This window comes from Pleurodeles waltl, chromosome 6, assembly GCF_031143425.1.
Source record: "Pleurodeles waltl isolate 20211129_DDA chromosome 6, aPleWal1.hap1.20221129, whole genome shotgun sequence".
NCBI lineage: Eukaryota > Metazoa > Chordata > Amphibia > Caudata > Salamandridae > Pleurodeles > Pleurodeles waltl.
This window is the reverse complement of record NC_090445.1, coordinates 1,179,196,765-1,179,223,095: the sequence shown is the minus strand read 5'-3', so window position 1 is coordinate 1,179,223,095 and position 26,331 is coordinate 1,179,196,765. Positions and strand designations below refer to the sequence as shown.

At 48.8% G+C, this 26,331-nt stretch overlaps 1 protein-coding gene across 1 annotated transcript in view; it reads left to right on the top strand.

The window, feature by feature from the left end:
• LOC138302112 (small serum protein 3-like) overlaps nt 1-11,742 on the top strand; it is a 113,494-nt gene extending 101,752 nt beyond the window's left edge. The window contains exon 4 of the mRNA XM_069242491.1: nt 11,540-11,742. Within this exon, the coding sequence (XP_069098592.1) occupies nt 11,540-11,585 (46 nt within the window). The 3' untranslated portion in view covers nt 11,586-11,742. The remainder of the gene's footprint in view (nt 1-11,539) is intronic.
• The last annotated feature ends 14,589 nt before the right edge of the window (nt 11,743-26,331 follow it).

Sequence of the window (26,331 nt, the reverse complement as noted above, 5' to 3'; positions counted from 1 at the left end):
CTGACTCTGGATGGAAGAAGTTGAAGATTCTGCAACAACGAAAGGTGCGAGGAACTTCTCCTTTGTGCAGAAGATGTCCCACGGAGTACTGGAGGATGCAGCATTGTTTCTTTGGAGAAAGACCACAAACAAGCCTTGGTAGCTGCAAAGGTCGCAGTTAAAGAAAAAGGGTGTTGTCCGGGCCCAGGAAGGACCAGGAGGTCACCACTTGGAAGAGGAGACAGAGGGGGCCTGCAGCAATACAGCGAGCCCATGCACAAGAAGGCAGCACCCGCAGAAGTACTTGAACACGGGGTCAAGAAAACTGAGCATGGTGATAATCTCAACACTACAAAAGAGGGTCCCACGAAGCCAGTGGTCAACTCAGTGAGTTGAGCAATGTAGGACAGAGTGCTGGGGACCTCGGCTAGGCTGTGCATGAAGGATTCCTTGCAAAATTACACAGAAGCCCTAGCAGCTGCAGTTCACGCGGTACACAGGATTACTGTCTGGAGAGGGGAGGCAAGGATTTACCTCGTCCTAATTTGGACAGTTGGACCACTGGACAGTCTGGGTCACTTGGGCCCACCACCTGTGTTACAGGGGCCGCACTCCTCAGGATGAGAGGGGTCCCAGAGTACCGGTGATGCTGAAGTTTGGTGCCTGCTGGAGCAGGGGGAAGATTACGTCAACCCACAGGAGATTTCTTTGTGGCTTCCAGTGCAGGGTGAAGGCAGACAGCCCTCAAAGCATGCACCACCAGGAAACAGTCAAGAAAGCAGGCAGGATTAGGCACTAGAATGGCGCTGGTAGTCTTCTTGCTACTTTGTTGCAGTTTTGCAGACGTCCTGGGACAGTCAGTGGTCGATCCTTGGCAGAAGTCGAAGAGAGGGGTGCAGAGGAACTCTGGTGAATTCTTGCAAGTTGTTATCTGAGGAATAGCCCTCAGAGGAGGATTGGCCACCTAGGGAGGTAACCACCTATCAGGAGGGGTCTCTCACGTCACTTGCTGGCACTGGCCACTGAGAGACCTCCATTGTGCCCTCACACCTCTGGATTCAAGATGGCAGAGGTCTGGGAGACACTGGAGGAGCTATGGGCACCACCCCTGGGGTGGTGATGGACAGGGGAGTGGTCACTGCCCTTTCCTTTGTCCAGTTTCACGCCAGAGTAGGGACTGGGGGTTCCCGGAACCGGTGTAGACTGGCTTATGCAGGGAGGGCAACATCTGTGCCCTTCAAAGCATTTCCAGAGGCTGGGAGAGCTACTCCTCCCCAGCCCTTAACACCTATTTCAAAACGGAAGGGTGTAACACCCTCTCTCAGAGGAAATCCTTTGTTCTGCCTTCCTGGGACTGGGCTGTCCAGACCCCAGGAGGGCAGAACCCTGGCCGTGGGGTGGCAGCACCGGTAGCTGCAGAGAAAACCCCAGGAAACTGGTTTGGCAGTATCCGGGGTCCATAGTGGAGCCCTGGGGATGCATGGGATTGGTATCCCAATAATAGATTTGGCATGGGGGGACAATTCCATGATCTTAGACATGTTACATGGCCATATTCGGAGTTACCATTGTGAAGCTACATATAGGTATTGACCTATATGTAGTGCACACATGTAATGGTGTTCCCGCACTCACAAAGTCTGGGGAAATGGCCCTGAGCTATGTGGGGGCACCTTTGCTAGTGCAAGGGTGCCCTCACACTTAGTAACTTTGCACCTAACCTTCTCTAAGTGAGGGTTAGACATATAGGTGACTTATAAGTTACTTAAGTGCAGTGTAAAATGGCTGTGAAATAACGTGTGCGTTATTTCACTCATGCTGCAGTCACAGTCCTGTGTAAGATTTGTCTGGGCTCCCTATGGGTGGCAAAAGAAATGCTGCAGCCCATAGGGATCTCCAGGAACCTCAATACCCTGGGTACCTAGGTATCATATACTAGGGAATTATAAGGGTGTTCCAGTGTGCCAATTAGAATTGGTAAAAATGGTGTAGGAGGCTGGACTGGCTTGTAGTGAGTACCAAGGGGTACTTGCACCTTGCACCAGGCCCAGTTATCCCTTATTAGTGTATAGGGTGTCTAGCAGCTTAGGCTGATAGATAATGGTAGCTTAGCAAAGCAGCTCAGGCTGAACTAGGAGACGTGTGAAGCTACTACAGTACCACTTAGTGTCATATGCACAATATCATAAGAAAACACAATACACAGTTATACTAAAAATAAAGGTACTTTATTTTTATGACAATATGCCAAAGTATCTTAGAGTGTACCCTCAGTGAGAGGATAGGAAATATACACAAGATATATATACACAATAGCAAAAATATGCAGTATAGTCTTAGAAAACAGTGCAAACAATGTATAGTTACAATAGGATGCAATGGGGAAACATAGGGATAGGGGCAACACAAACCATATACTCCAGAAGTGGAATGCGAACCACGAATGGACCCCAAACCTATGTGACCTTGTAGAGGGTCGCTGGGACTATTAGAAAATAGTGAGAGTTAGAAAAATAACCCTCCCCAAGACCCTGAAAAGTGAGTGCAAAGTGCACCAAAGTTCCCCTAAGGACAAAATAGTCGTGTTAGAGGGAAAATGCAAAGAAAACACAAATCAGCAATGCAACAACGATGGATTCCTGACTGAGGGTACCTGTGGAACAAGGGGACCAAGTCCAAAAGTCACAAGCAGCTCGGAGATGGGCAGATGCCCAAGAAATGCCAGCGGTTGGTGCAAAGAAGCTCTTACTAGGCTGAAGAACTGTGAATACTGCAGGAACGACAAGGGCTAGAGGCTTCCCCTTTGGAGGATGGATCCCCCACGCCTTGGAGAGTCGTGCAGAAGTGTTTTCCCGCCGGATGGACGCCAACAAGCCTTGCTACACGCAAATCGTGCGTTTGGCGTTTTTGGACGCTGCTGGGGCCCAGGAGGGACCAGGAGGTCGCAAATTGGACCTGCAGAGAGAGGGGACGTCGAGCAAGACAAAGAGCCCTCACTGAAGCAGGTAGCACCCGGAGAAGTGCCAGAAACAGGCACTACGAGGATGCGTGAAACGGTACTCGCCGAAGTTGCACAAAGGAGTCCCACGTCGCCGGAGACCAACTTAGAAAGTCGTGCAATGCAGGTTAGAATGCCGTGGACCCAGGCTTGGCTGTGCACACAGGATTTCCGCCGGAAGTGCACAGGGGCCGGAGAAGCTTGCAAAGTCGCGGTTCCCAGCAATGCAGCCCAGCGAGGTGAGGCAAGGACTTACCTCCACCAAACTTGGGCTGAAGAGTCACTGGACTGTGGGGGTCACTTGGACGGTGTCGCTGGATTCGAGGGACCTCGCTCGTCGTGCTGAGAGGAGACCCAAGGGACCGGAGATGCAGCTTTTTGGTGCCTGCGGTTGCAGGGGGAAGATTCCGTCGACCCACGGGAGATTTCTTCGGAGCTTCTGGTGCAGAGAGGAGGCAGACTACCCCCACAGCATGCACAAGCAGGAAAACAGTCGAGAAGGCGGCAGGATCAGCGTTACAGAGTTGCAGTAGTCGTCTTTGCTACTATGTTGCAGGTTTGCAGGCTTCCAGCGCGGTCAGCGGTCGATTCCTTATCAGAAGGTGAAGAGGGAGATGCAGAGGAACTCGGCTGAGCTCATGCATTCATTATCTAAAGTTTCCCCAGAGACAGAGACCCTAAATAGCCAGAAAAGAGGGTTTGGCTACCTAGGAGAGAGGAAAGGCTACTAACACCTGAAGGAGCCTATCACAAGGAGTCTCTGACGTCACCTGGTGGCACTGGCCACTCAGAGCAGTCCAGTGTGCCAGCAGCACCTCTGTTTCCAAGATGGCAGAGGTCTGGAGCACACTGGAGGAGCTCTGGACACCTCCCAGGGGAGGTGCAGGTCAGGGGAGTGGTCACTCCCCTTTCCTTTGTCCAGTTTCGCGCCAGAGCAGGGGCTAAGGGGTCCCTGAACCGGTGTAGACTGGCTTATGCAGAATTGGGCACATCTGTGCCCAACAAAGCATTTCCAGAGGCTGGGGGAGGCTACTCCTCCCCTGCCTTCACACCATTTTCCAAAGGGAGAGGGTGTCACACCCTCTCTCAGAGGAAGTTCTTTGTTCTGCCATCCTGGGCCAGGCCTGGCTGGACCCCAGGAGGGCAGCTGCCTGTCTGAGGGGTTGGCAGCAGCAGCAGCTGCAGTGAAACCCCAGGAAGGGCAGTCTGGCAGTACCAGGGTCTGTGCTACAGACCACTGGGATCATGGAATTGTACCAACAATGCCAGGATGGCATAGAGGGGGCAATTCCATGATCATAGACATGTTACATGGCCATATTCGGAGTTACCATGGTGAAGCTACATATAGGTAGTGACCTATATGTAGTGCACGCGTGTAATGGTCTCCCCGCACTCACAAAGTTCAGTGAATTGGCTCTGAACAATGTGGGGGCACCTTGGCTAGTGCCAGGGTGCCCTCACACTAAGTAACTTTGCACCTAACCTTTACCAGGTAAAGGTTAGACATATAGGTGACTTATAAGTTACTTAAGTGCAGTGTAAAATGGCTGTGAAATAACGTGGACGTTATTTCACTCAGGCTGCAGTGGCAGACCTGTGTAAGAATTGTCAGAGCTCCCTATGGGTGGCAAAAGAAATGCTGCAGCCCATAGGGATCTCCTGGAACCCCAATACCCTGGGACCTCAGTACCATATACTAGGGAATTATAAGGGTGTTCCAGTAAGCCAATGTAAATTGGTAAAATTGGTCACTAGCCTGTTAGTGACAATTTGAAAGTAATGAGAGAGCATAACCACTGAGGTTCTGGTTAGCAGAGCCTCAGTGAGACAGTTAGGCACCACACAGGGAACATATACATGCACACCTATGAGCACTGGGGCCCTGTGTGACAGGGTCCCAGTGACACATACATATAGGCCACAAACCTATGAGCACTGGGGTCCTGACCAGCAGGATCCCAGTGACACATAACAAACATACTGAAACCATAGTGTTTTCACTATGAGCACTGAGGCCTGGCTATCAGGATCCCAGTGAGACAGTGAAAACAGTGACAAACACCCTGACATACACTCACAAACAGGCCAAAAGTGGGGGTAACAAGGCTAGAAAGAGGCTACCTTCTCACACAACCCCCCCCCCAAACGAAGGACAATAAGGCTAACCTTGGCCAGTTGAGACTTTATTGTCTAAGTGGTGATAAGTAGAGAGTAGCTCTGCAATAGACTGGTTACTCCCTTTATCATCCACTATATGGTTACTTCCCTGTGGGGATGTAAACCACCCTGTTTGAAGTTTTTTGCTCTCTCAGGATCAAGTTATACAGGCTGTCATAATCAGTAACTTTACTGCCATGTAACCACCCCTCCAAGGCCTTCACTGCCTGGTCAATGAAATCAACCCAGTCTTGTGAAGACTCCTTTTTGGTATCTCTGAACTTTATCCTGTACTGTTCAGTGGTTAAGCCATAACCATCCAGGAGTGCATTCTTAAGAACTTGGAAATTGTTAGCATCATTTTCTTTTACAGTAAGGAGCCTATCCCTACCTTTTCCAGTAAATGATAGCCATAGGATAGCAGCCCACTGCTTTTGAGGGACATCCTGTACAGCACAGGCCCTCTCAAGTGCAGCAAACCACTTGTTAATGTCATCCCCCTCCTTGTAAGGGGGAACTATCTTATGCAGATTCCTGGAATCATGCTCTTTTGCAGGATGACAATGGGGAATACTGCTGCTGCCACCATGGGTATCTAAACCCATTTTCTGTCTTTCCCTCTCTATTTCTAAAGACTGTCTATCCAAATCCAGCTGTTGCTTCTTGAGCTTCAGTCTGGTTTGCTCCACTCTCAATCTATTGAGCTCCCTTTCCAACAATCTGTCATCAGGGTGGGTGGGAGGGACATTTCTAGATACAGAGGTATGATGGGAATGAACAGAAGGAGACCTGTCCCTTACAGAGGGCACCCTAACAGCTTGGCTACCAGTATAATGTGAGAGCACATCATCAGTATGATGTGATTCAACCTCTGTACCAACTATGCTAGACTGTCTAGTAATGGGCAGGCTGAGAAGTTTCTTTCCTGAACCTTTTCCTGGGGGAGTCCCTGGATCAGATTGAGAACCATTAGCTACTTTTTCTACAGATTGGGCACTTATGGCCTTATCCTGTACTCTAAGCATATTAATTAACAGTTCTAAGGAAGGATTCTTCCCTACACTCAAACCTCTCTCTATGCAGAGACTCCTTGCTCCTTTCCAGCTAAGGTGATCATATGCAAGTTTGGACAGTTCAACTTTTTGGCCTGTGCCAGACATTTTTAGAGAGAGTTAAAGTGATAGACAAAGAGAAAAAAGTTTTCAGAACTTTTTGGAAAGACAGAAAAAACTTTTTAAACTTTTAAGAACTTTTTGAAAGTTTAGTAGTACTTTTCAGCACTTAGAAAAGAGTGAAAAGAGGAAATGCAAAACTTTTTGGCTATGTGTATATACACTGACCTTGTTTTGTATATTTTTCTCTTATGAAAAGTACAATGACAAGAGTGGTAAATAGTCTCAAGCACTTATCCCACCACTGCACAACCAATGTAGGAGGCTGGACTGGCTTGTAGTGAGTACCAAGGGGTACTTGCACCTTGCACCAGGCCCAGTTATCCCTTATTAGTGTATAGGGTGTCTAGCAGCTTAGGCTGATAGATAATGGTAGCTTAGCAAAGCAGCTCAGGCTGAACTAGGAGACGTGTGAAGCTACTACAGTACCACTTAGTGTCATATGCACAATATCATAAGAAAACACAATACACAGTTATACTAAAAATAAAGGTACTTTATTTTTATGACAATATGCCAAAGTATCTTAGAGTGTACCCTCAGTGAGAGGATAGGAAATATACACAAGATATATATACACAATAGCAAAAATATGCAGTATAGTCTTAGAAAACAGTGCAAACAATGTATAGTTACAATAGGATGCAATGGGGAAACATAGGGATAGGGGCAACACAAACCATATACTCCAGAAGTGGAATGCGAACCACGAATGGACCCCAAACCTATGTGACCTTGTAGAGGGTCGCTGGGACTATTAGAAAATAGTGAGAGTTAGAAAAATAACCCTCCCCAAGACCCTGAAAAGTGAGTGCAAAGTGCACCAAAGTTCCCCTAAGGACAAAATAGTCGTGTTAGAGGGAAAATGCAAAGAAAACACAAATCAGCAATGCAACAACGATGGATTCCTGACTGAGGGTACCTGTGGAACAAGGGGACCAAGTCCAAAAGTCACAAGCAGCTCGGAGATGGGCAGATGCCCAAGAAATGCCAGCGGTTGGTGCAAAGAAGCTCTTACTAGGCTGAAGAACTGTGAATACTGCAGGAACGACAAGGGCTAGAGGCTTCCCCTTTGGAGGATGGATCCCCCACGCCTTGGAGAGTCGTGCAGAAGTGTTTTCCCGCCGGATGGACGCCAACAAGCCTTGCTACACGCAAATCGTGCGTTTGGCGTTTTTGGACGCTGCTGGGGCCCAGGAGGGACCAGGAGGTCGCAAATTGGACCTGCAGAGAGAGGGGACGTCGAGCAAGACAAAGAGCCCTCACTGAAGCAGGTAGCACCCGGAGAAGTGCCAGAAACAGGCACTACAAGGATGCGTGAAACGGTGCTCGCCGAAGTTGCACAAAGGAGTCCCACGTCGCCGGAGACCAACTTAGAAAGTCGTGCAATGCAGGTTAGAGTGCCGTGGACCCAGGCTTGGCTGTGCACACAGGATTTCCGCCGGAAGTGCACAGGGGCCGGAGAAGCTTGCAAAGTCGCGGTTCCCAGCAATGCAGCCCAGCGAGGTGAGGCAAGGACTTACCTCCACCAAACTTGGGCTGAAGAGTCACTGGACTGTGGGGGTCACTTGGACGGTGTCGCTGGATTCGAGGGACCTCGCTCGTCGTGCTGAGAGGAGACCCAAGGGACCGGAGATGCAGCTTTTTGGTGCCTGCGGTTGCAGGGGGAAGATTCCGTCGACCCACGGGAGATTTCTTCGGAGCTTCTGGTGCAGAGAGGAGGCAGACTACCCCCACAGCATGCACAAGCAGGAAAACAGTCGAGAAGGCGGCAGGATCAGCGTTACAGAGTTGCAGTAGTCGTCTTTGCTACTATGTTGCAGGTTTGCAGGCTTCCAGCGCGGTCAGCGGTCGATTCCTTATCAGAAGGTGAAGAGGGAGATGCAGAGGAACTCGGCTGAGCTCATGCATTCGTTATCTAAAGTTTCCCCAGAGACAGAGACCCTAAATAGCCAGAAAAGAGGGTTTGGCTACCTAGGAGAGAGGAAAGGCTACTAACACCTGAAGGAGCCTATCACAAGGAGTCTCTGACGTCACCTGGTGGCACTGGCCACTCAGAGCAGTCCAGTGTGCCAGCAGCACCTCTGTTTCCAAGATGGCAGAGGTCTGGAGCACACTGGAGGAGCTCTGGACACCTCCCAGGGGAGGTGCAGGTCAGGGGAGTGGTCACTCCCCTTTCCTTTGTCCAGTTTCGCGCCAGAGCAGGGGCTAAGGGGTCCCTGAACCGGTGTAGACTGGCTTATGCAGAATTGGGCACATCTGTGCCCAACAAAGCATTTCCAGAGGCTGGGGGAGGCTACTCCTCCCCTGCCTTCACACCATTTTCCAAAGGGAGAGGGTGTCACACCCTCTCTCAGAGGAAGTTCTTTGTTCTGCCATCCTGGGCCAGGCCTGGCTGGACCCCAGGAGGGCAGCTGCCTGTCTGAGGGGTTGGCAGCAGCAGCAGCTGCAGTGAAACCCCAGGAAGGGCAGTCTGGCAGTACCAGGGTCTGTGCTACAGACCACTGGGATCATGGAATTGTACCAACAATGCCAGGATGGCATAGAGGGGGCAATTCCATGATCATAGACATGTTACATGGCCATATTCGGAGTTACCATGGTGAAGCTACATATAGGTAGTGACCTATATGTAGTGCACGCGTGTAATGGTCTCCCCGCACTCACAAAGTTCAGTGAATTGGCTCTGAACAATGTGGGGGCACCTTGGCTAGTGCCAGGGTGCCCTCACACTAAGTAACTTTGCACCTAACCTTTACCAGGTAAAGGTTAGACATATAGGTGACTTATAAGTTACTTAAGTGCAGTGTAAAATGGCTGTGAAATAACGTGGACGTTATTTCACTCAGGCTGCAGTGGCAGACCTGTGTAAGAATTGTCAGAGCTCCCTATGGGTGGCAAAAGAAATGCTGCAGCCCATAGGGATCTCCTGGAACCCCAATACCCTGGGACCTCAGTACCATATACTAGGGAATTATAAGGGTGTTCCAGTAAGCCAATGTAAATTGGTAAAATTGGTCACTAGCCTGTTAGTGACAATTTGAAAGTAATGAGAGAGCATAACCACTGAGGTTCTGGTTAGCAGAGCCTCAGTGAGACAGTTAGGCACCACACAGGGAACATATACATGCACACCTATGAGCACTGGGGCCCTGTGTGACAGGGTCCCAGTGACACATACATATAGGCCACAAACCTATGAGCACTGGGGTCCTGACCAGCAGGATCCCAGTGACACATAACAAACATACTGAAACCATAGTGTTTTCACTATGAGCACTGAGGCCTAGCTATCAGGATCCCAGTGAGACAGTGAAAACAGTGACAAACACCCTGACATACACTCACAAACAGGCCAAAAGTGGGGGTAACAAGGCTAGAAAGAGGCTACCTTCTCACAAATGGTCACTAGCCTATAGTGACAATTTTAAACGCAGAGAGAGCATAACCACTGAGGTTCTGGTTAGAAGAGCCTCAGTGAGACAGTTAGGCATCACACAGGGAACACATTCAGGCCACAAACTATGAGCACCGGGGTCCTGGCTAGCAGGATCCCAGTGAGACAGGCAAAAACAAACTGACATACATGTAAAAATGGGGCTAACATGCCAGGCAAGATGGTACTTTCCTACACCTTTTAGAAATGGTTTCTAGGCCAAGGTTAGAAAATCTAATCACTGTTTGATAATAGAGGTTGGTTTTGATTATAGACGTTAATAATTATGGATAAACATGTTGTGATTTATTACCCATGTCGTAAACTACATAACAAGATCCTGTTATTACGAATCTTAATGGCATTCACTGTATTGACCTTATTAGAATGTAAGGGGCATATTTATAGTTTTCGGTGCAAAACTGCACTGACGCACCGGCTTGCACCATCTCTGAGCACGAGCTGGGCACCATATTTATGGAATGGTGCAAGCCGGTGCAAAGGGTAGGTTAAAGTAAATAAAAATGACGTTAGCCGTGTGGGACTGGCACTATGGGAGAAGGGGGTTTTGCACCAAAAAATTACGTTAGGCAGGTAAGAGTAAAAAGAAATTACTGTAATCAGCCTACCCTCATTTTCTGATGCAAAACCATCCATAGCACATGACTCCTGTCTTAGAAAAGACAGGATTCATTCCCACCACCCCAGTGGCCAGCACAGGGGATCAGGGTCCACTGGGCATGGGCATTGCACCCAGTACCATGTAGGGGGCCCATTTCAGGGTCCCCATGGCACATTAAAAAAAAACTTACCTGTACTTACCTATACTTACCGGTGATGGGGTCCCCCATCCTCCTCTGTCCCTCTGGTGTGGGTGTCGGTGTCCCTGGGGCCTGGGGAGGGCACCTGTGGTCTTATTCCATGGTGTTCCTCCATGTAAATAGGCCCACAGGTCCTCCAACGCCTGCCCTGACCCAGACGTTAAATAATGGTACAAAGCAAGCTTTGCACCATTACTTGACCCCTCCTTCCCCCGTGCCTGATTTTAGCACCGCGGTTAAATATGACGCTAAGGCCATAGTCATTTTTGGCACTGGAATGCCTACCTTGCATTTCACTAACGCAAGGTAGTTTTACACGTCCAAAAAATTACTTTAAATCCATAAATTTGGCTCTAGACTGGTCTAGCACCAACGTATAAATATGGAGTTAGTTTTGCACTGAATTTGCGTTAAAAAAACAAAAAAAAAAACATTTGGTGCAAAACAAGTATAAATATGCTTCTTAGTTCCACTGGACCATGCATAATTAATCACTGCACCTTTCAAGTTCCACACAGGTTTCTGCAGGGGTGCATGTAATTGCAGGGATGTCTATTTGCCACTGTTATCTTTATGGTTGATTCTACTTGGTTACATTGCTAATTGACATGTTAAATTAATCACAGTTATTGTTTTAACTGCACCCACATAAACTTGAATAAAGAGTGTTGTACGCAAATATGTTTGGAATAGGCGATGATCTAATATATTTTAGTAGGAAAAAACCCTCTTGTATCACATATCAAGTCCATATAATGTTCAACCCTCAGCCTCTAAATAGTTTGTCAAAGAAAGTCGAACCATGCATGAGGCTTTATATAGATACTATTAAATTACCTCTAGGGAGTTGACCACCATGTGCTCCAACCTCTGACATTTATTGTAATGATCAACCTTAAGGTAATAATATCGTAGTTGATCTGTGTGACCCCGCACAACTAAAACTGTTAATATTTTTCTTTGTCTGTTACAGGTATGAAGATCCAGACTGCGATCCATATCACGACAAAACTGCATAAATACTAACTGTTGCATAACGTGAGGTCAAAGGACCCACCAGTTAATATTCCGACTATTTTCAACAGTTTCATTCATTAAACCTTCACTGTTTCTGCTACAAACCAACTACCCCTGATGTAGCTTTAAAAAAATATTAATAAAACTGGTTTCCAATGATTCTGTTGTGGTCCGCATTTGCTCCTCTGTTGTTATTGTGGCAGCAGAAATCACTTTTGTATAGCACAAACATCAAACTCAATGAAATGGGGACGTATTACTAATGGTAAATGATAAAAGGTAGTATAAAGAAATTAGTTGCTGTAGGAGGCTGGCCTGGCTTACAGTGGGTACCTTGTGGTACTTACACCCTGTGCCAGGTCCAGTTATCCCTTATAAGTAGAATAGAGGTGTTTCTAGCAGCTTAGGCTGATGGAAGGTAGCTATGGCAAAGCAGTTTAGGCTGAACTAGGAGACATGCAAAGCTCCTACTACACCACTTATATCACATAGCACAATATCATGAGAAAACACAACACTCAGAGTTACTAAAAATAAAGGTACTTTATTTTAGTGACAATATGCCAAAAGTATATCAGAGAATACCCTCACTTTGGAGGTAAGTAATATACACAAGTTATATGTACACAAACCCAAAACAGGTAAGTAACAGTAAGAAAAGTAGTGCAAACAATGTAGAATCACAATAGGATGCAATAGGCAAACATAGGTCTAGGGGCAACACAAACCATATACTCCAAAAGTGGAATGCGAATCACGAATGGCCCCCAGAGCAATGGAAAGTTGTACAGAGCCGCTGGGACTGTAAGAAAACAGTAAGGGTGTCCCAAATACCCCACCCCAAGACCCTAGAAAGTAGGAGTAAAGTTACCCTACTACCCCAGAAACACACAATAGTCGTGATAGGGGGATTCTGCAAGAACCACACGCACCAGCAAAACACTGAAGACGTATTCCTGTACCTGAGGATCTGAAAAGGAAGGGGACCAAGTCCAAGAGTCATGATAGTGTCCAGGGGGGCAGGAGCCCAGGAAACCCCGGATGAAGGTGCGAAAGGGCTGCCTCCGGGTGGAAGAAGCCGAAGATTCTGCAACAATGAAAAGGGCTAGGAACTTCTCCTTTGGGTGGAAGATGTCCCACGGCGTGCTGGATATTGAAGAAGTGTTTCCACGCAGAAATACCACAAACAAGCCTTGCTAGATGCAAGGGTCGCAGTAGAGGTTATTGGGTGCTACTGGGGACCAGGAAGGACCAGGATGTCACCCCTTGGAGGAGGAGACAGAGGGAGCGCTCAGCAACTCCGAGAGCCCCCACAGACACTTAGAAGTTGTGTGAATTCAGAGTCACAAAAGGAGGGTCCCACGATGTCAGAGTCCAACTCATAGGGTTGAGCACTGCAGGACAGAGTGCTGGGGACCCAGGCTAGGCTGTGCACAAAGGAATCCTTGGAGAAGTGCACAGAAACCTGAGCAGCTGCAAATCAAACTGTACACAGGTTTGCTGTCTGGCGTGGGGAGGCAAGGACTTACCTCCACCAAATTTGGACAGAAGGGCCACTGGACTGTGGGAGACACTTGGACCCAGCTCCTGTGTTCCAGGGACCACGCTCCTCAGGATGAGAAGGGACCCAGAGGACCGGTGATGCAGTCTTTTGGTACCTGCGTTAGTAGGGGAAGATTCCGTCGACCTACAGGAGATTTCTTCTTGGCTTCCAGTGCAGGGTGAAGGCAGACAGCTCTCAGTGGATGCACCACCAGGAAACAGTCGAAAAAGCAAGCAGGATGAGGCGCTACAATGTTGCTGGTAGTCGTCTTGCTACTTTGTTGTGGTTTTGCAGGCGTCCTGGAGCAGTCAGCGGTCAAACCTTGGCAGAATTCAAAGAGGGAAGTGCAGAGGAACTCTGGTGAGCTCTTGCATTCGTTATCTGAGGAATAGCCCAGAGGAGAGACCCTAAATAGCCAGAAAAGGAGGTTTGGCTACCAAGAAAGGAGGTTTGGCTACCAAGAGAGGTGAGAACCTATCAGGAGGGGTCTCTGACGTTATCTGCTGGCACTGGCCACTCAGAGCAGTCCAGTGTGCCCCCAACACCTCTGAATCCAGGATGGCAGAGGTCTGGGACACACTGGAGGAGCGCTGGGCACCTCCCCTGGGAGGTACTGGTCAGGGGACTGGTCACTCCCCTTTCCTTTGTCCAGTTTTGAACCAGAACAGGGCTGGGGGATCCCTGAACCGGTGTAGACTGGCTTATGCAGAGATGGGCACCATCTGTACCCATCAAAGCATTTCCAGAGGCTGGTGGAGGCTACACCTCCCCAGCCCTTCACACCTATTTCCAAAGGGAGAGGGTGTAACACCCTGTCTCGGAGAAAATCCTTTGTTCTGCCTTCCTGGGCCAGGGCTGCCTGGACCTCAGGAGGGCAGAAACCTGTCTGAGGGGTTGGCAGCAGCAGCAGCTGCAGTGGAGACCCCGGAAAGGCAGTTTGGCAGTACCAGGGTTCTGTGCTAGAGACCCGGGGGATCATGGAATTGTCCCCCAATACCAGAATGGCATTGGGGTGACAATTCCATGATCTTAGGCATGTTACATGGCCATGTTCGGAGTTACCATTGTGACGCTGTACATAGATAGTGACCTATGTATAGTGCACACGTGTAATGGTATCCCCGTACTCATAACGCCAGGGAATTTGCCCTGAACGATGTGGGGACACCTTGGCTAGTGCCAGGGTGCCCACACACTAAGTAACTTTGCACCCAACCTTCACCAGGTGAAGGTTAGACATATAGGTGACTTATAAGTTACTTAAGTGAAGTGGTAAATGGCTGTGAAATAACGTGGATGTTATTTCACGCAGGCTGCAGTGGCAGGCCTGTGTAAGAATTGTCAGCGCTCACTATGGGTGGCAAAAGAAATGCTGCAATCCATAGGGATCTCCTGGAACCCCACTACCCTGGGTACCTCACTACCATATACTAGAGAATTATATGGGTGTACCAGTATGCCAATGTGAATTGGTAAATTTAGTTACTAGCCTGTTAGTGACAAATTTGGAAAGAAGAGAGAGCATAACCACTGAGGTTCTGGTTAGCAGAGCCTCAGTGAGACAGTTAGGCATCACACAGGGAACACATATAGGCCACTAACGTATGAACACTCGGTCCTGGCCAGCAGGGTCCCAGTGACACATAACAAACATACTGACAACATAGGGTTTTCACTATGAGCACTGGGCCCTGGCTAGCAGGATCAAAGTGAGACAGTGAAAACACCCTGATACATAGTCACAAACAGGCCAAAAGTGGGGTTACCAAGGCTAGAAAGAGGCTACATTCTCACACAACCTCCCCCCCCAAACGAAGGACAATAAGGCTAATCGTGGCCAGTTGAGTCTTTATTGTCTAAGTGGTGATAAGTGGAACGTAGCTCTGCAATAGACTGGTTACTCCCTCTATCATCCACTATATGGTAACTTCCCTGTGGGGATGTAAACCACCCTGTTTGAAGTTTTTTAGCTAACCAACAATGTGAAGATATATTCTCAGAGTTCCTATCAGTAAGTTTTAGTTTAGAACAGTGGGAATTGTCCACTGGACCTATTTCTAGTGATGAAAATGTCAGACAGGGATGCTGTCTCAGAAAAGCCATAGCTGGGCAAAAACTTTGTCCATATGGATTTAAGAGAGAACAGGGATGCTGTTTCTCTTGTTTTGGAGCAGGGCAGGGTTGCTGTCCTATGAGCTCCACACTAGGTCAGGGCTGCTGTCCTAAGTGTTTTGAGGCAGTGCGGGGTTGCTGCACTAAAGTTTCTCTGGGAGGGTTGGAGGGATGCTCCATGTTAACTACAATGGTGGACTTTTTCTCACCAATATTACTTATCCCACAGAGAGGTACTTCCACCTCAGGGAGTACAGCTGTGCCAGCTGATGGTTCCCTTGGTACAAGCGCCACCCCAGGAGAGGTTTCTCCTACCACAGGAATGGTATCCTGAATGGCAGGGTGGGTAGGGGATACTGTGATGCCCTTTTTACCTGTTGTTGGAGAAGGATCCTGGGTTTTCAGGCCTGTTCCTCTCCTTTGCTTTTTCATTTCAGTAGAAATGAGAGGAAGCAATTACTCAGTGATACCCATCATGGCTGCATGGGTATAAAACTCTACCTCAGCCCAACCTGAGGTCTCTAGGTCATTACCTAAGAGACAGTCTACAGGTAAGCTAGGTGACACTACCACCTGCTTAGGGCCAGTAACTCCACCCCAACTAAGCTGAACTATAGCTAAGGGAAGAAACTTAGTGGAGTTATGGACATCAATTATCTTTTACTGTTGTCCAATGATGTGTTGCTCAGGAGGCACTAGGTTTTCAGTCACCAAAGTGATACTGGCACCTGTGTCCCCGTAGGCCTGAGCCTCAACACCATTTATTGAAACTGTCTGCCTGTACTTATCCATTGTAAAGAAACAAGCAGCCAGTGCGGCAAGGCCAATGCCTCTAGGTGTGACAGAAACTGTCTTGGGACTTACTACCCCAGTTTCTATGATGGACCCATAAGTGAACCCAACTACACCCTTACTTTGACTGTTGCCAGCAGTCCCACCACTATTACCACTACTGCTAGGGGCACTAGAGTTTGATATATTAGTGGTGGTTGGCTCAGGGGGTTTACCTGGACAGGACTTATCCCCTTGCCAATGGCCTTTATTTTTACACACATAGCACCAAGGCTTTTTAATGTGTGTATGTTGTGAAGAAGAGGAAGAATTTGATTTATCCCCACCCCCTGAAATGTGTTTAGGATGTGATGAAGGATCTTTGGTTTTACCCTTATCCCCATGCTTATCCTGAGATTTCTCACCATCTTTCTTCTTGCCCTCCTTTTCACCCCCTATATGAACTTTTCTGTTCACTCTTGTTCTGACCCATTTGTCTGCCTTCTTTCCCAATTCTTAGGCAGAGGTCAGATCTGAGTCCACTAGATATTGGTGTAACAACTCAGACACACAGTTATTCAGAATATGCTCTCTCAGAATAAGATTATACAGGCTTTCATAGTCAGAAACTTTACTGCCAGGTAACCACCTCTCCAAGGCCTTCACTGAACAGTCTACAAAGTCTGGCCAGTCTTTTGAGGACTCTTTTCTGGTGTCTCTGAACTTGATCCTGTATTGTTCAGTGGTTAAGCCAAATCCATCCAAGAGTGCATCCTTCAAAACTGCAAAATTGTTAGCATCACTTTCTCTAACAGTAAGGAGACTATCCCTACCCTTTCCAGTGAAAGATAGCCACAATATAGCAGCCCACTGCCTTTGAGGGACCCCCTGTACCATACAGGCCCTCTCAAGTGCAGCAAACCACTTGTTAATGTCATCCCCCTCCTTGTAAGGGGGGACTATCTTGTGCAGATTCCTGGAATCATGCTCTCTCACAGGATTACTACCAGGAATACTGCTGCTGCCATCATGGGGTCCAAACCCCAATCTCTGTCTCTCCTTCTCCAGGTCTAGGGATTCCCTATTGAAGGCCAGCTGTTGCTTTTTAAGGTTCAGTCTGGTCTCTGCAACCCTCTACTTTTTTAGTTCCCTTTCTAACATGCTGTCTTCAGGGTGGGTGGGTTGGGAATGCTTGGACACAGAAGATAAATTGGAAACAACAGAGGGGGATCTGTCCCTAACTGACTGAACCCTGGCAACTTGGCCTCTAGGAATGAAGACTTCCCTACTGTGATGGGAACCTCCATTACTACTAACATCACTGGGTGTCTTGTTAGAGGGCAAATCCTGATCAGAACCCTCCCTACCTCCCTCAAGGAGATCCCCTGAGTCAGATTGGGAACCTTCAATTAACCTCTCATTTGAAGTGCCTGCTTGGGACTCATCATTCACAATAAGCATGTTAAATAGAAATTCTTTGGTAGGGTTCTTTCCTATCACTAAACCTCTCTCTAAGCAGAGACTCCTTAGGCTCTCATAATTCAAATTGTCATAAGTAGTATTGACCATTTTAAGAGTAGAATCTTCTTGTAGACATGATAGTAAAAGGTTTAGAAATAGTGAGAAGGAAGAAAAAGTTTCAGAACTTTTTAAAGAATAGAGTAAAAAACTGTTTCTAACTTTGTAGAAACTTTTAGACGTTTTAGAATAATTTTCAGCACTTTGTAAAAAGTTTAAGAGAAGAAAAGCAAAAGCTTTTTGGTTAGGTGTACATACACTGAACTGTTGTGTATATTATTCTCTTATGAAAAGTACACAATGACAAAGTGGTAAGTAGTTACAAGTACTTATCCCACCACTGCACAACCAATGTAGGAGGCTGGCCTGGCTTGTAGTGGGTACCAGAGGTACTTACACCTTGTGCCAGGTCCAGTTATCCCTTATTATTGTAGAAGAGGTGTTTCTAGCAGCTTAGGCTGATAGAAGGTAGCTCTGGCAAAGCAGCTTACGCTGAACTAGGAGATATGTAAAGCTCCTACTATACCACTGCTGTCATATGCACAATATAAGAAAACACAATACACAGAGTTACTAAAAATAAAGGTACTTTATTTTTATGACAATATGCCAAAAGTATATCAGTGAGTACCCTCAATATGAGGATAAGTTATATACACAAGATATATGTACACAAACCCAAATTATGCAGGTTATAGCAAGAAAAGTAATGCAAGCAGTGTAGAATTATAGTAGATTGCAATAGGAGCACATAGGTATGGGGGCAACAAAAACCATATACTCCATATGTGGAATGCGAACCACGAATGGACCCCAAACCTATGTGAGCTTGTAGAGGGTCGCTGGGACTGTAAGAAAATAGTGAGGGTTAGAAAAATAGCCAACCCTAAGACCCTGAAAAGTAGGTGTAAAATGCACCTACTACCCCCAGAGAGCACAGAAGTCGTGATAGGGGGATTCTGCAGGAAGAACAAACACCAGCAATGCAACAACAGTGGATTTCTGGACCTGAGTACCTGTAAGACAAGGGGACCAAGTCCAATAGTTGCGACAGTGTCGAGAGTGGGCAGGAGCCCAGGAAATGCCAACTGAGGGTGCAAGGAAGCTGCCACCGGATGGAAGAAGCTTGGAGTTCTGCAAGAAAGAAGAAAGCTAGGGACTTCTCCTTTGGAAGACAGATGTCGCACATGGCGATGAAGCTTGCAGAGGTGTTCCCATGCAGAAAGACCGCAAACAAGTCTTGCTAGCTGCAAGGGTCGCGGTAGAGGTTTTTGGGTGCATCTGAGGTCCAAGAGGGACCAGGATGTCACCATTTGGAGGAGGAGAAGGAGGGGGCACCCAGCAACTCAGGGAATCCTCACAGAATCAGGCAGCCCCCGCAGAAGTACCTGAACAGGCACTTGGAAGAAGGGTGAACCAGAGTCCATGCAAAGTCACAAAAGGGAGTCCCACGAAGCCAGAGGACAACTCAGGAGGTTGTGCACTGCAGGAAGGAGTAAACGGGACATAGGCTTGGCTGTGCACAAAGGAAATCCTGGAAGAGTGCACAGGAGCCGGAGCAGCTGCAAATCACGTGGTACCCAGCAATGCAGTCTAGCGTGGGGAGGCAAGAACTTACCCCCACCAAACTTGGACTGAAGAGTCACTGGACTGTGGGAGTCACTTGGACAGAGTTGCTGAGTTCCAGGGACCACGCTCGTTGGGATGAGAGGGGACCCAGATGACCAGTGATGCAGTCTTTTGGTGCCTGCGTTAGCAGGGGGAAGATTCCGTCGACCCACAGGAGGGTTCTTCAGAGCTCCTGGTGCAGGGAGGAGGCAGGCTACCCCCAGAGCATGCACAACCTGGAAACAGTCTAGAAAGCCAGCAGGATGAGGCAATACAAGGTTGCTAGTAGTCGTGTTGCTAATTTGTTGTGGTTTTGCAGGCGTCCTGAGCAGTCAGCGGTCGATCCTTTGGAAGAAGATGAAGAGGGAGCTGCAGAGGAACTCTGATGAGCTCTAGCATTCGTTATCTGGTGAGATCCCCAAAGCAGAGACCCTAAATAGCCAGAAAAGGAGGTTTGGCTACCTAGGAAGGAGAATTGGCTATCAAGAGAGGTAAGAGCCTATCAGAAGGAGCCTCTGACGTCACCTGCTGGCACTGGCCACTCAGAGCAGTCCAGTGTGCCCCCAACACCTCTGTTTCCAAGATGGCAGGGGTCTGGTACCCACTGGAGAGGCTCTGGGCACCTCCCCTGGGAGGTGCAGGTCAGGGGAGCGGTCACTCCCCTTTCCTTTGTCCAGTTTCACACCAGAGCAGGGCTGGGGGATCCCTGAACTGGTGCAGACTGGCTTATGCAGAGATGGGCACCATCAGTGCCCATCAAAGCATTTCCAGAGGCTGGAGGAGGCTACTCCTCCCCAGCCCTCACACCTATTTCCAAAGGGAGAGGGTGTAACACCCTCTCTCAGAGGAAATCCTTTGTTCTGCCTTCCTGGGCCAGGGCTGCCTGGACCCCAGGAGGGCAGAAACCTGTCTGAGGGGTTGGCAGCAGCAGCTGTGCTAGAGACCCGGGGGATCATGGAATTGTCACCCCAATACCAGAATGGTATTGGGGTGACAATTCCATGATCTTCGCATATTACATGGCCATGTTCGGAGTTACCATTGTGACGCTATACATAGGTAGTGACCTATGTATAGTGCACACGTGTAATGGTATCCCCGCACTCACAAAGCTCGAGGAATTTGCTCTGAACGATGTGGCGACACCTTGGCTAGTGCCAGGGTGCCCACACACTAAGTAACTTTGCACCCAAACTTCACCAGGTGAAGGTTAGACATATAGGTGACTTATAAGTTACTTAAGTGCAGTGGTAAATGGCTGTGAATTAACGTGGACGTTATTTCATGCAGGCTGCAGTGGCAGGCCTGTATAAGAATTGTCAGAGGTCCCTATGGGTGGCAAAAGAAATGCTGCAGCCCATGGGGATCTCCTGGAACCCCAATACCCTGGGTACCTCAGTACCATATACTAGGGAATTATATGGGTGTACCAGTATGCCAATGTGAATTGGTAAATGTAGTCACTAGCCTGTTAGTGACAAATTTGGAAAGCAGAGAAAGCTTAACCACTGAGGTTCTGGTTAGCAGAGCCTCAGTGAGACAGTTAGGCATCACACAGGGAACAAATATAGGCCACAAACTAATGAGCACTGAGGTCCTGGCTAGCAGGGTCCCAGAGACACATAACAAACATACTGACAACATAGGGTTTTCACTATGAGCACTGGGCCCTGGCTAGCAGGATCCCAGTGAGACAGGGAAAACACATTGACATATACTCACAAACAGGCCAAAAGTGGGGGTAACAAGGCTAGAAAGAGGCTACTTTCTCACACCTTGTCATAGCAAAAATATGCCCTGGAATGCCCAGCATTGCTGCATGGGCATCCAACTCCATTTCTGCCCAAGCTGATGTTTCCAAATCATTCCCTAGTAGGCAATCCACAGGTAATTCAGTGGCTACCACAACTTTCTTTGGACCAGTAACCCCCCCCAGTTGAGATTCAGAACAGCCATGGGGTGGCTCAGAGTGTTGTTATGAACGTCTGTCACTTGGTACTGCTGACCAAGTAGGTGTTGATCAGGGTGGACCAGTTTTTCTATCACCATAGTTACACTGGCTTCTGTGTCCCTGTAGGCCTCAACACCATTGAGTAGGGGTAGTTGCTTGTACTTACCCACATTAAGGGGACAAGCAACCAAGGTGGCACAGTCAATGCCACCATCACAGACTAAAACAGCCTTTGTGGTCTCCCTAACAAGACCAACCCCAACTACATTGCCAATAGTTAGCCCAGCTACACCCTTGGATTGGCTATTTGTAGTAGGTTTCCCACCACCACTGCTACTACTACTGGCACTAGAAGTTGTAGCAGGGGTTGTGGTGGTAGGAGGTTTGGTGTTTTTCTTTGGACAAGTGGAATCACTTGCCCAATGGCCTTTGACTTTACATAAATAACACCAAGGCCTTTTCTGATTGTTTGAAGAGGATTTGGACCCACCAACCCCAGAGGATTTTTGTGGGCCTGATGAAGACTCAGAATGTTTACTTTTGTCCCCACCCTTCTCAGAAGACTTACCATCCTTCTTCTTGCCATCCTTGTCACCCCCTGTGTGAACTTTTCTGTTCACCCTTGTTCTGACCCATTTGTCTGCCTTCTTTCCCAGTTCTTGGGGAGAGGTCAGATCAGAGCCCACTAGGTCTTGGTGCTACAGGTCAGATACACAATTGTTAACAATATGCTCTCTCAGAATAGGATTATACAGGCTTTCATAGTCAGAAACTCTACTGCCATGCAACCAAACGTCCATGGCCTTCACTGAACAGTCCACAAAATCTGTCCAGTCTTGAGTGGACTCTTTTCTGGTGTCTCTGAACTTAATCCTGTATTGTTCAGTGGTTAAGCCAAATCCATCCAAGAGTGCATCTTTCAAAACTTTGTAATTATTGGCATCACATTCCCTGACAGTAAGGAGCCTATACCTACCCTTTCCAGTGAAAGATAGCCACAAGATAGCAGCCCACTGCCTTTGAGGGACCAACTGTACCATACAGGCCCTCTCAAGTGCAGAAAAGCACTTGTTAATGTCACCCCCCTCCGAGTAAGGGGGGACTATCTGTAGGAAAGTACCATCTTGCCTGCCATGTTACCCCCATATTTCACTGTATGTGTGTTGTTTTAGTCCTTGTGTCACTGGAACCCTGCCTGCCCCAGTGCTCATAGTATGTGCCCTGTATGTGCTCCCTGTGTGGTGACCAACTGTCTCACTGAGGCTCTTCTAACCAGAAACTCAGTGGTTATGCTCTCTCTGCTTTCTAAATTTGTCACTGCAGGCTAGTGACCAAATTTACCAATTCACATTGGCATACTGGTACACCCATATAATTCCCTAGTATATGGTACTGAGGTACCCAGGGTATTGGGGTTCCAGGAGATCCCTATGGGCTGCAGCATTTCTTTTGCCACCCATAGGGAGATCTGACAATTCTTACACAGGCCTGCCAGTGCAGCCTGCGTGAAATAACGTCCACGTTATTTTACAGCCATTTACCACTGCACTTAAGTAACTTATAAGTCACCTATTTGTCTAACCTTCACCTGGTGAAGGTTGGGTGCAAAGTTACTAAGTGTGTGGGCACCCTGGCACTAGCCAAGGTGCCCCCTCATTGTTCAGGGCAAATTCCCCAGACTTTGTGAGTGCGGGGACACCATTACACACGTGCACTATACATAGGTCACTACCTATGTATAGCGTCACAATGGTAACTCCGAACATGGCCATGTAACATGTCTAAGATCATGGAATTGTCACCCCAATACCATTCTGGTATTGGGGGGACAATTCCATGATCCCACGGGTCTCTAGCACAGTACCCGGGTACTGCCAAACTGACTTTCCGGGGTCTCCACTGCAGCTGCCAACCCCTCAGACAGGTTTCTGCCCTCCTGGGGTCCAGGCAGCCCTGGCCCAGGAAGGCAGAACAAAGGATTTCCTCTGAGAAAGGGTGTTACACCCTCTCCCTTCGGAAATAGGTGTGAAGGCTGGTGAGGAGTAGCCTCCCCCAGCCTCTGGAAATGCTTTGATAGGCACAGATGATGCCCATCTCTGCATAAGCCAGTCTACACCGGTTCAGGGATCCCCCAGCCCTGCTCTGGCACGAAACTGGACAAAGGAAAGGGGAGTGACCACTCCCCAGACGTGCACCTCCCAGGGGAGGTGCCCAGAGCTCCTCCAGTGTGTCCCAGACCGCTGCCATCTTGGAAACAGAGGTGTTGGGTGCACACTGGACTGATCTGAGTGGCCAGTGCTAGCAGGTGACGTCAGAGGCTCCTTCTGATAGGCTCTTGCTTCTCTTGGTAGCCAATCCTCCTTCCTAGGTAGCCAAACCTCCTTTTCTGGCATTTTAGGATCTCTGCTTTGGGGAATTGTTTAGATAACGAATGCAAGAGCTCATCAGAGTTCCTCTGCATCTCCCTCTTCACCTTCTACCAAAGGATCGACCGCTGACTGCTCAGGACACCTGCAAAACCGCAACAAAGTAGCCAGACGACTACCAGCAACATTGTAGTGCCTCATCCTGACGGCTTTCTCAACTGTTTCCAGGTGGTGCATGCTCTGGGGGCAGCCTGCCTCTACCCTGCACCAGAAGCTCAGAAGAAATCTTCTGTGGATTGACAGAATCTTCCCCCTGCTAACGCAGGCACCAAAAGACTGCAACACTGGTCCTCTGGGTCCCCTCTCATCCTGATGAGCGTGGGCCCTGGAACTCAGCAACTCTGTCCAAGTGACTCCCACAGTCCAGTGACTCTTCAGTCCAAGTTTGGTGGAGGTAAGTCCTTGCCTTCCCACGCTGGACTGCATTGCTGGGTACCGCGTGATTTGCAGCTGCTCCGGCTCCTGTGCACTCTTCCAGGATTTCCTTCATGCACAGCCAAGCCTGGGTCCCCGACTCTCCTTCCTGCAGTGCACATCCTTCTGAGTTGTCCTCCGGAGTCGTGGGACTCCCTTTTGTGACTTCTCATGGACTCTGGTTCACTCTTATTCCAAGTGCCTGTAAGGGTACTTCTGTAGGTGCTGCCTGCTTCTGTGAGGGCTCCCTGAGTTACTGGGCGCCCCCTCTGTCTCCTCCTCCAAGTGGCGACATGCTTGTCCCTCCTGGGCCACAGTAGCACCCAAACATTTCTACTGCAACCCTTGCAGCTAGCAAAGCTTGTTTGCGGTCTTACTGCGTGGGAACACCTCTGCAAGCTTCATCGCAACATGGGACATCCGTCCTCCATAGGAGAAGTCCCTAGTTCTCTTCTTTCTTGCAGAACTCCAAGCTTCTTCCACCCGGTGGCAGCTTCCTTGCACCCTCAGCTGGCATTTGCTGGGCTCCTACCCACTCTCGACACTGTCGCGACTATTGGACTTGGTCCCCTTGTCTTATAGGTACTCAGGCCTGGAAATCCACTGTTGTTGCATTGCTGGTGTTTGTTCTTCCTGCAAAATCCCCGTATCACGACTTCTGCGCTCTCTGAGGGTAGTAGGTGCACTTTACACCTACCTTTTAGGGTCTTGGGGTGGGCTATTTTTCTAACCCTCACTGTTTTCTTACAGTCCCAGTGACACTCTACAAGCTTACATATGTTTGGGGTCCATTCGTGGTTCGCATTCCACTTTTGGAGTATATGGTTTGTGTTGCCCCTATACCTATGTGCTCCAATTGAAATCTACAGTAATTCTACACTGCTTGCATTACTTTTCTTGCTATAACCTGCATAATTTTGGTTTGTGTGGGGAGGGCAGTGCGGGGCCCCCCAGTGCTGCAGACAGCGCCACTAGCGATCCCCTCCTGGCGTTCAAGTTATGGTCCCACCCTTGCTGTGATCATACGGCGTAGTGTAGAGTATCTTGCCATTACCAAAAGTGCCAAAAGTACAGGGGACCACTTCATGGACTCTCCGGGTTCCACTCTGCCATGTGCCTCTCTACACTTTGCAAAATGCAGTCTTGTCGCTAGACCCCTACCACTATCACCAGCTAAGGGGGGGCGTCCCAGCCGCGCCGCTCCGTCACGCTCCTGGAACCTGTAGTGGCTAGTGCCTTGCGCCAGTTGGTTCCACCTATGCACCCATTCGCACTCCAGGGGAGCCGGCTGGGCAGGGAGGGGGTCAGAGGCGACGGTGGTGCGGAGGCAGGTCAAGCCACTGCCCTCCTATCCCTCAGCGGGGTCCTAATTACCAGGTCCCTAAAGACAGGGCTCTAGATGCTGCTCCTGGTGTACCCCGCGCCTCCACGGGGGGAAAGATGGTAGTGCAGTAGGAGGGTGGGGCGGGCAGAGGCACTCGAATAGGTGAGGGCGTGGCCACAGTCTAAGCCCTCGCTCACCCCGCCGAGTCCGCCGCCCTCATCAGCACACTACGTCCAAAGGCCTCGGGGAGGCATCTGCTCCGAGCCGGACCTCCAGATCACGTGAGGCCGCAGCTCATCAGCCCCTTAGAGACTGCCTGGCTGTCACAGCTCCCTCGAGCTCCCCGGAGGAAAGTGGGAGTCCTCCGCAAGTGTTTCAAGAAAGAGGGGGGGAGCGCCGGATATCAGCGGCCCCCAGTGCTCATTCTGTGATTAACGGGGGCATCCGGCTTACCCCCAGCGCCTCTGCCCCCAGACCAAGGACTGCCGCTCCATGGAGCTCTGCACTCAGGCGGCCATCTAGATACGTGGCCAGACCACACCCCCTACAGATGTGATTTTTTTTTGGAAGTCGCCAACAAGCCTTGGTTACACCAAATATGCGTTTTACGTCAAAATGGTGCTGGCTGGACACAGGAGAGCCCTGGGTGTCTCAACTCTCTGAGAGGAGGAAGAGGGGGCTCTCAGCACTTCACTTCAGAAAGCCCTCAGAATTCCAGGCAGCACCCATAGGAGTCCCAGGACATGGGGACAAAGGAGGTGCAAAACGAAGTTTGTGCAGTGTAGTTGGCTGGCCTGGCTTGTAGTGGGTACCAGAGGTACTTACACCTTGTGCCAGGTCCAGTTATCCATTATTACTGTAGAAGAGGTGTTTCTAGCATCTTAGGCTGATAGAAGGTAGCTATGGCAAAGCAGCTTAGGCTGAACTAGGAGACTTGTAAAGCTCCTACTATACCACTGGTGTCACATGCACAATATCATAAGAAAAAACAATACACAGACATACTAAAAATAAAGGTACTTTATTTTTATAACAATATGCCAAAAGTGTCTCAGTGAGTACCCTCAGTATGAGGATAGGA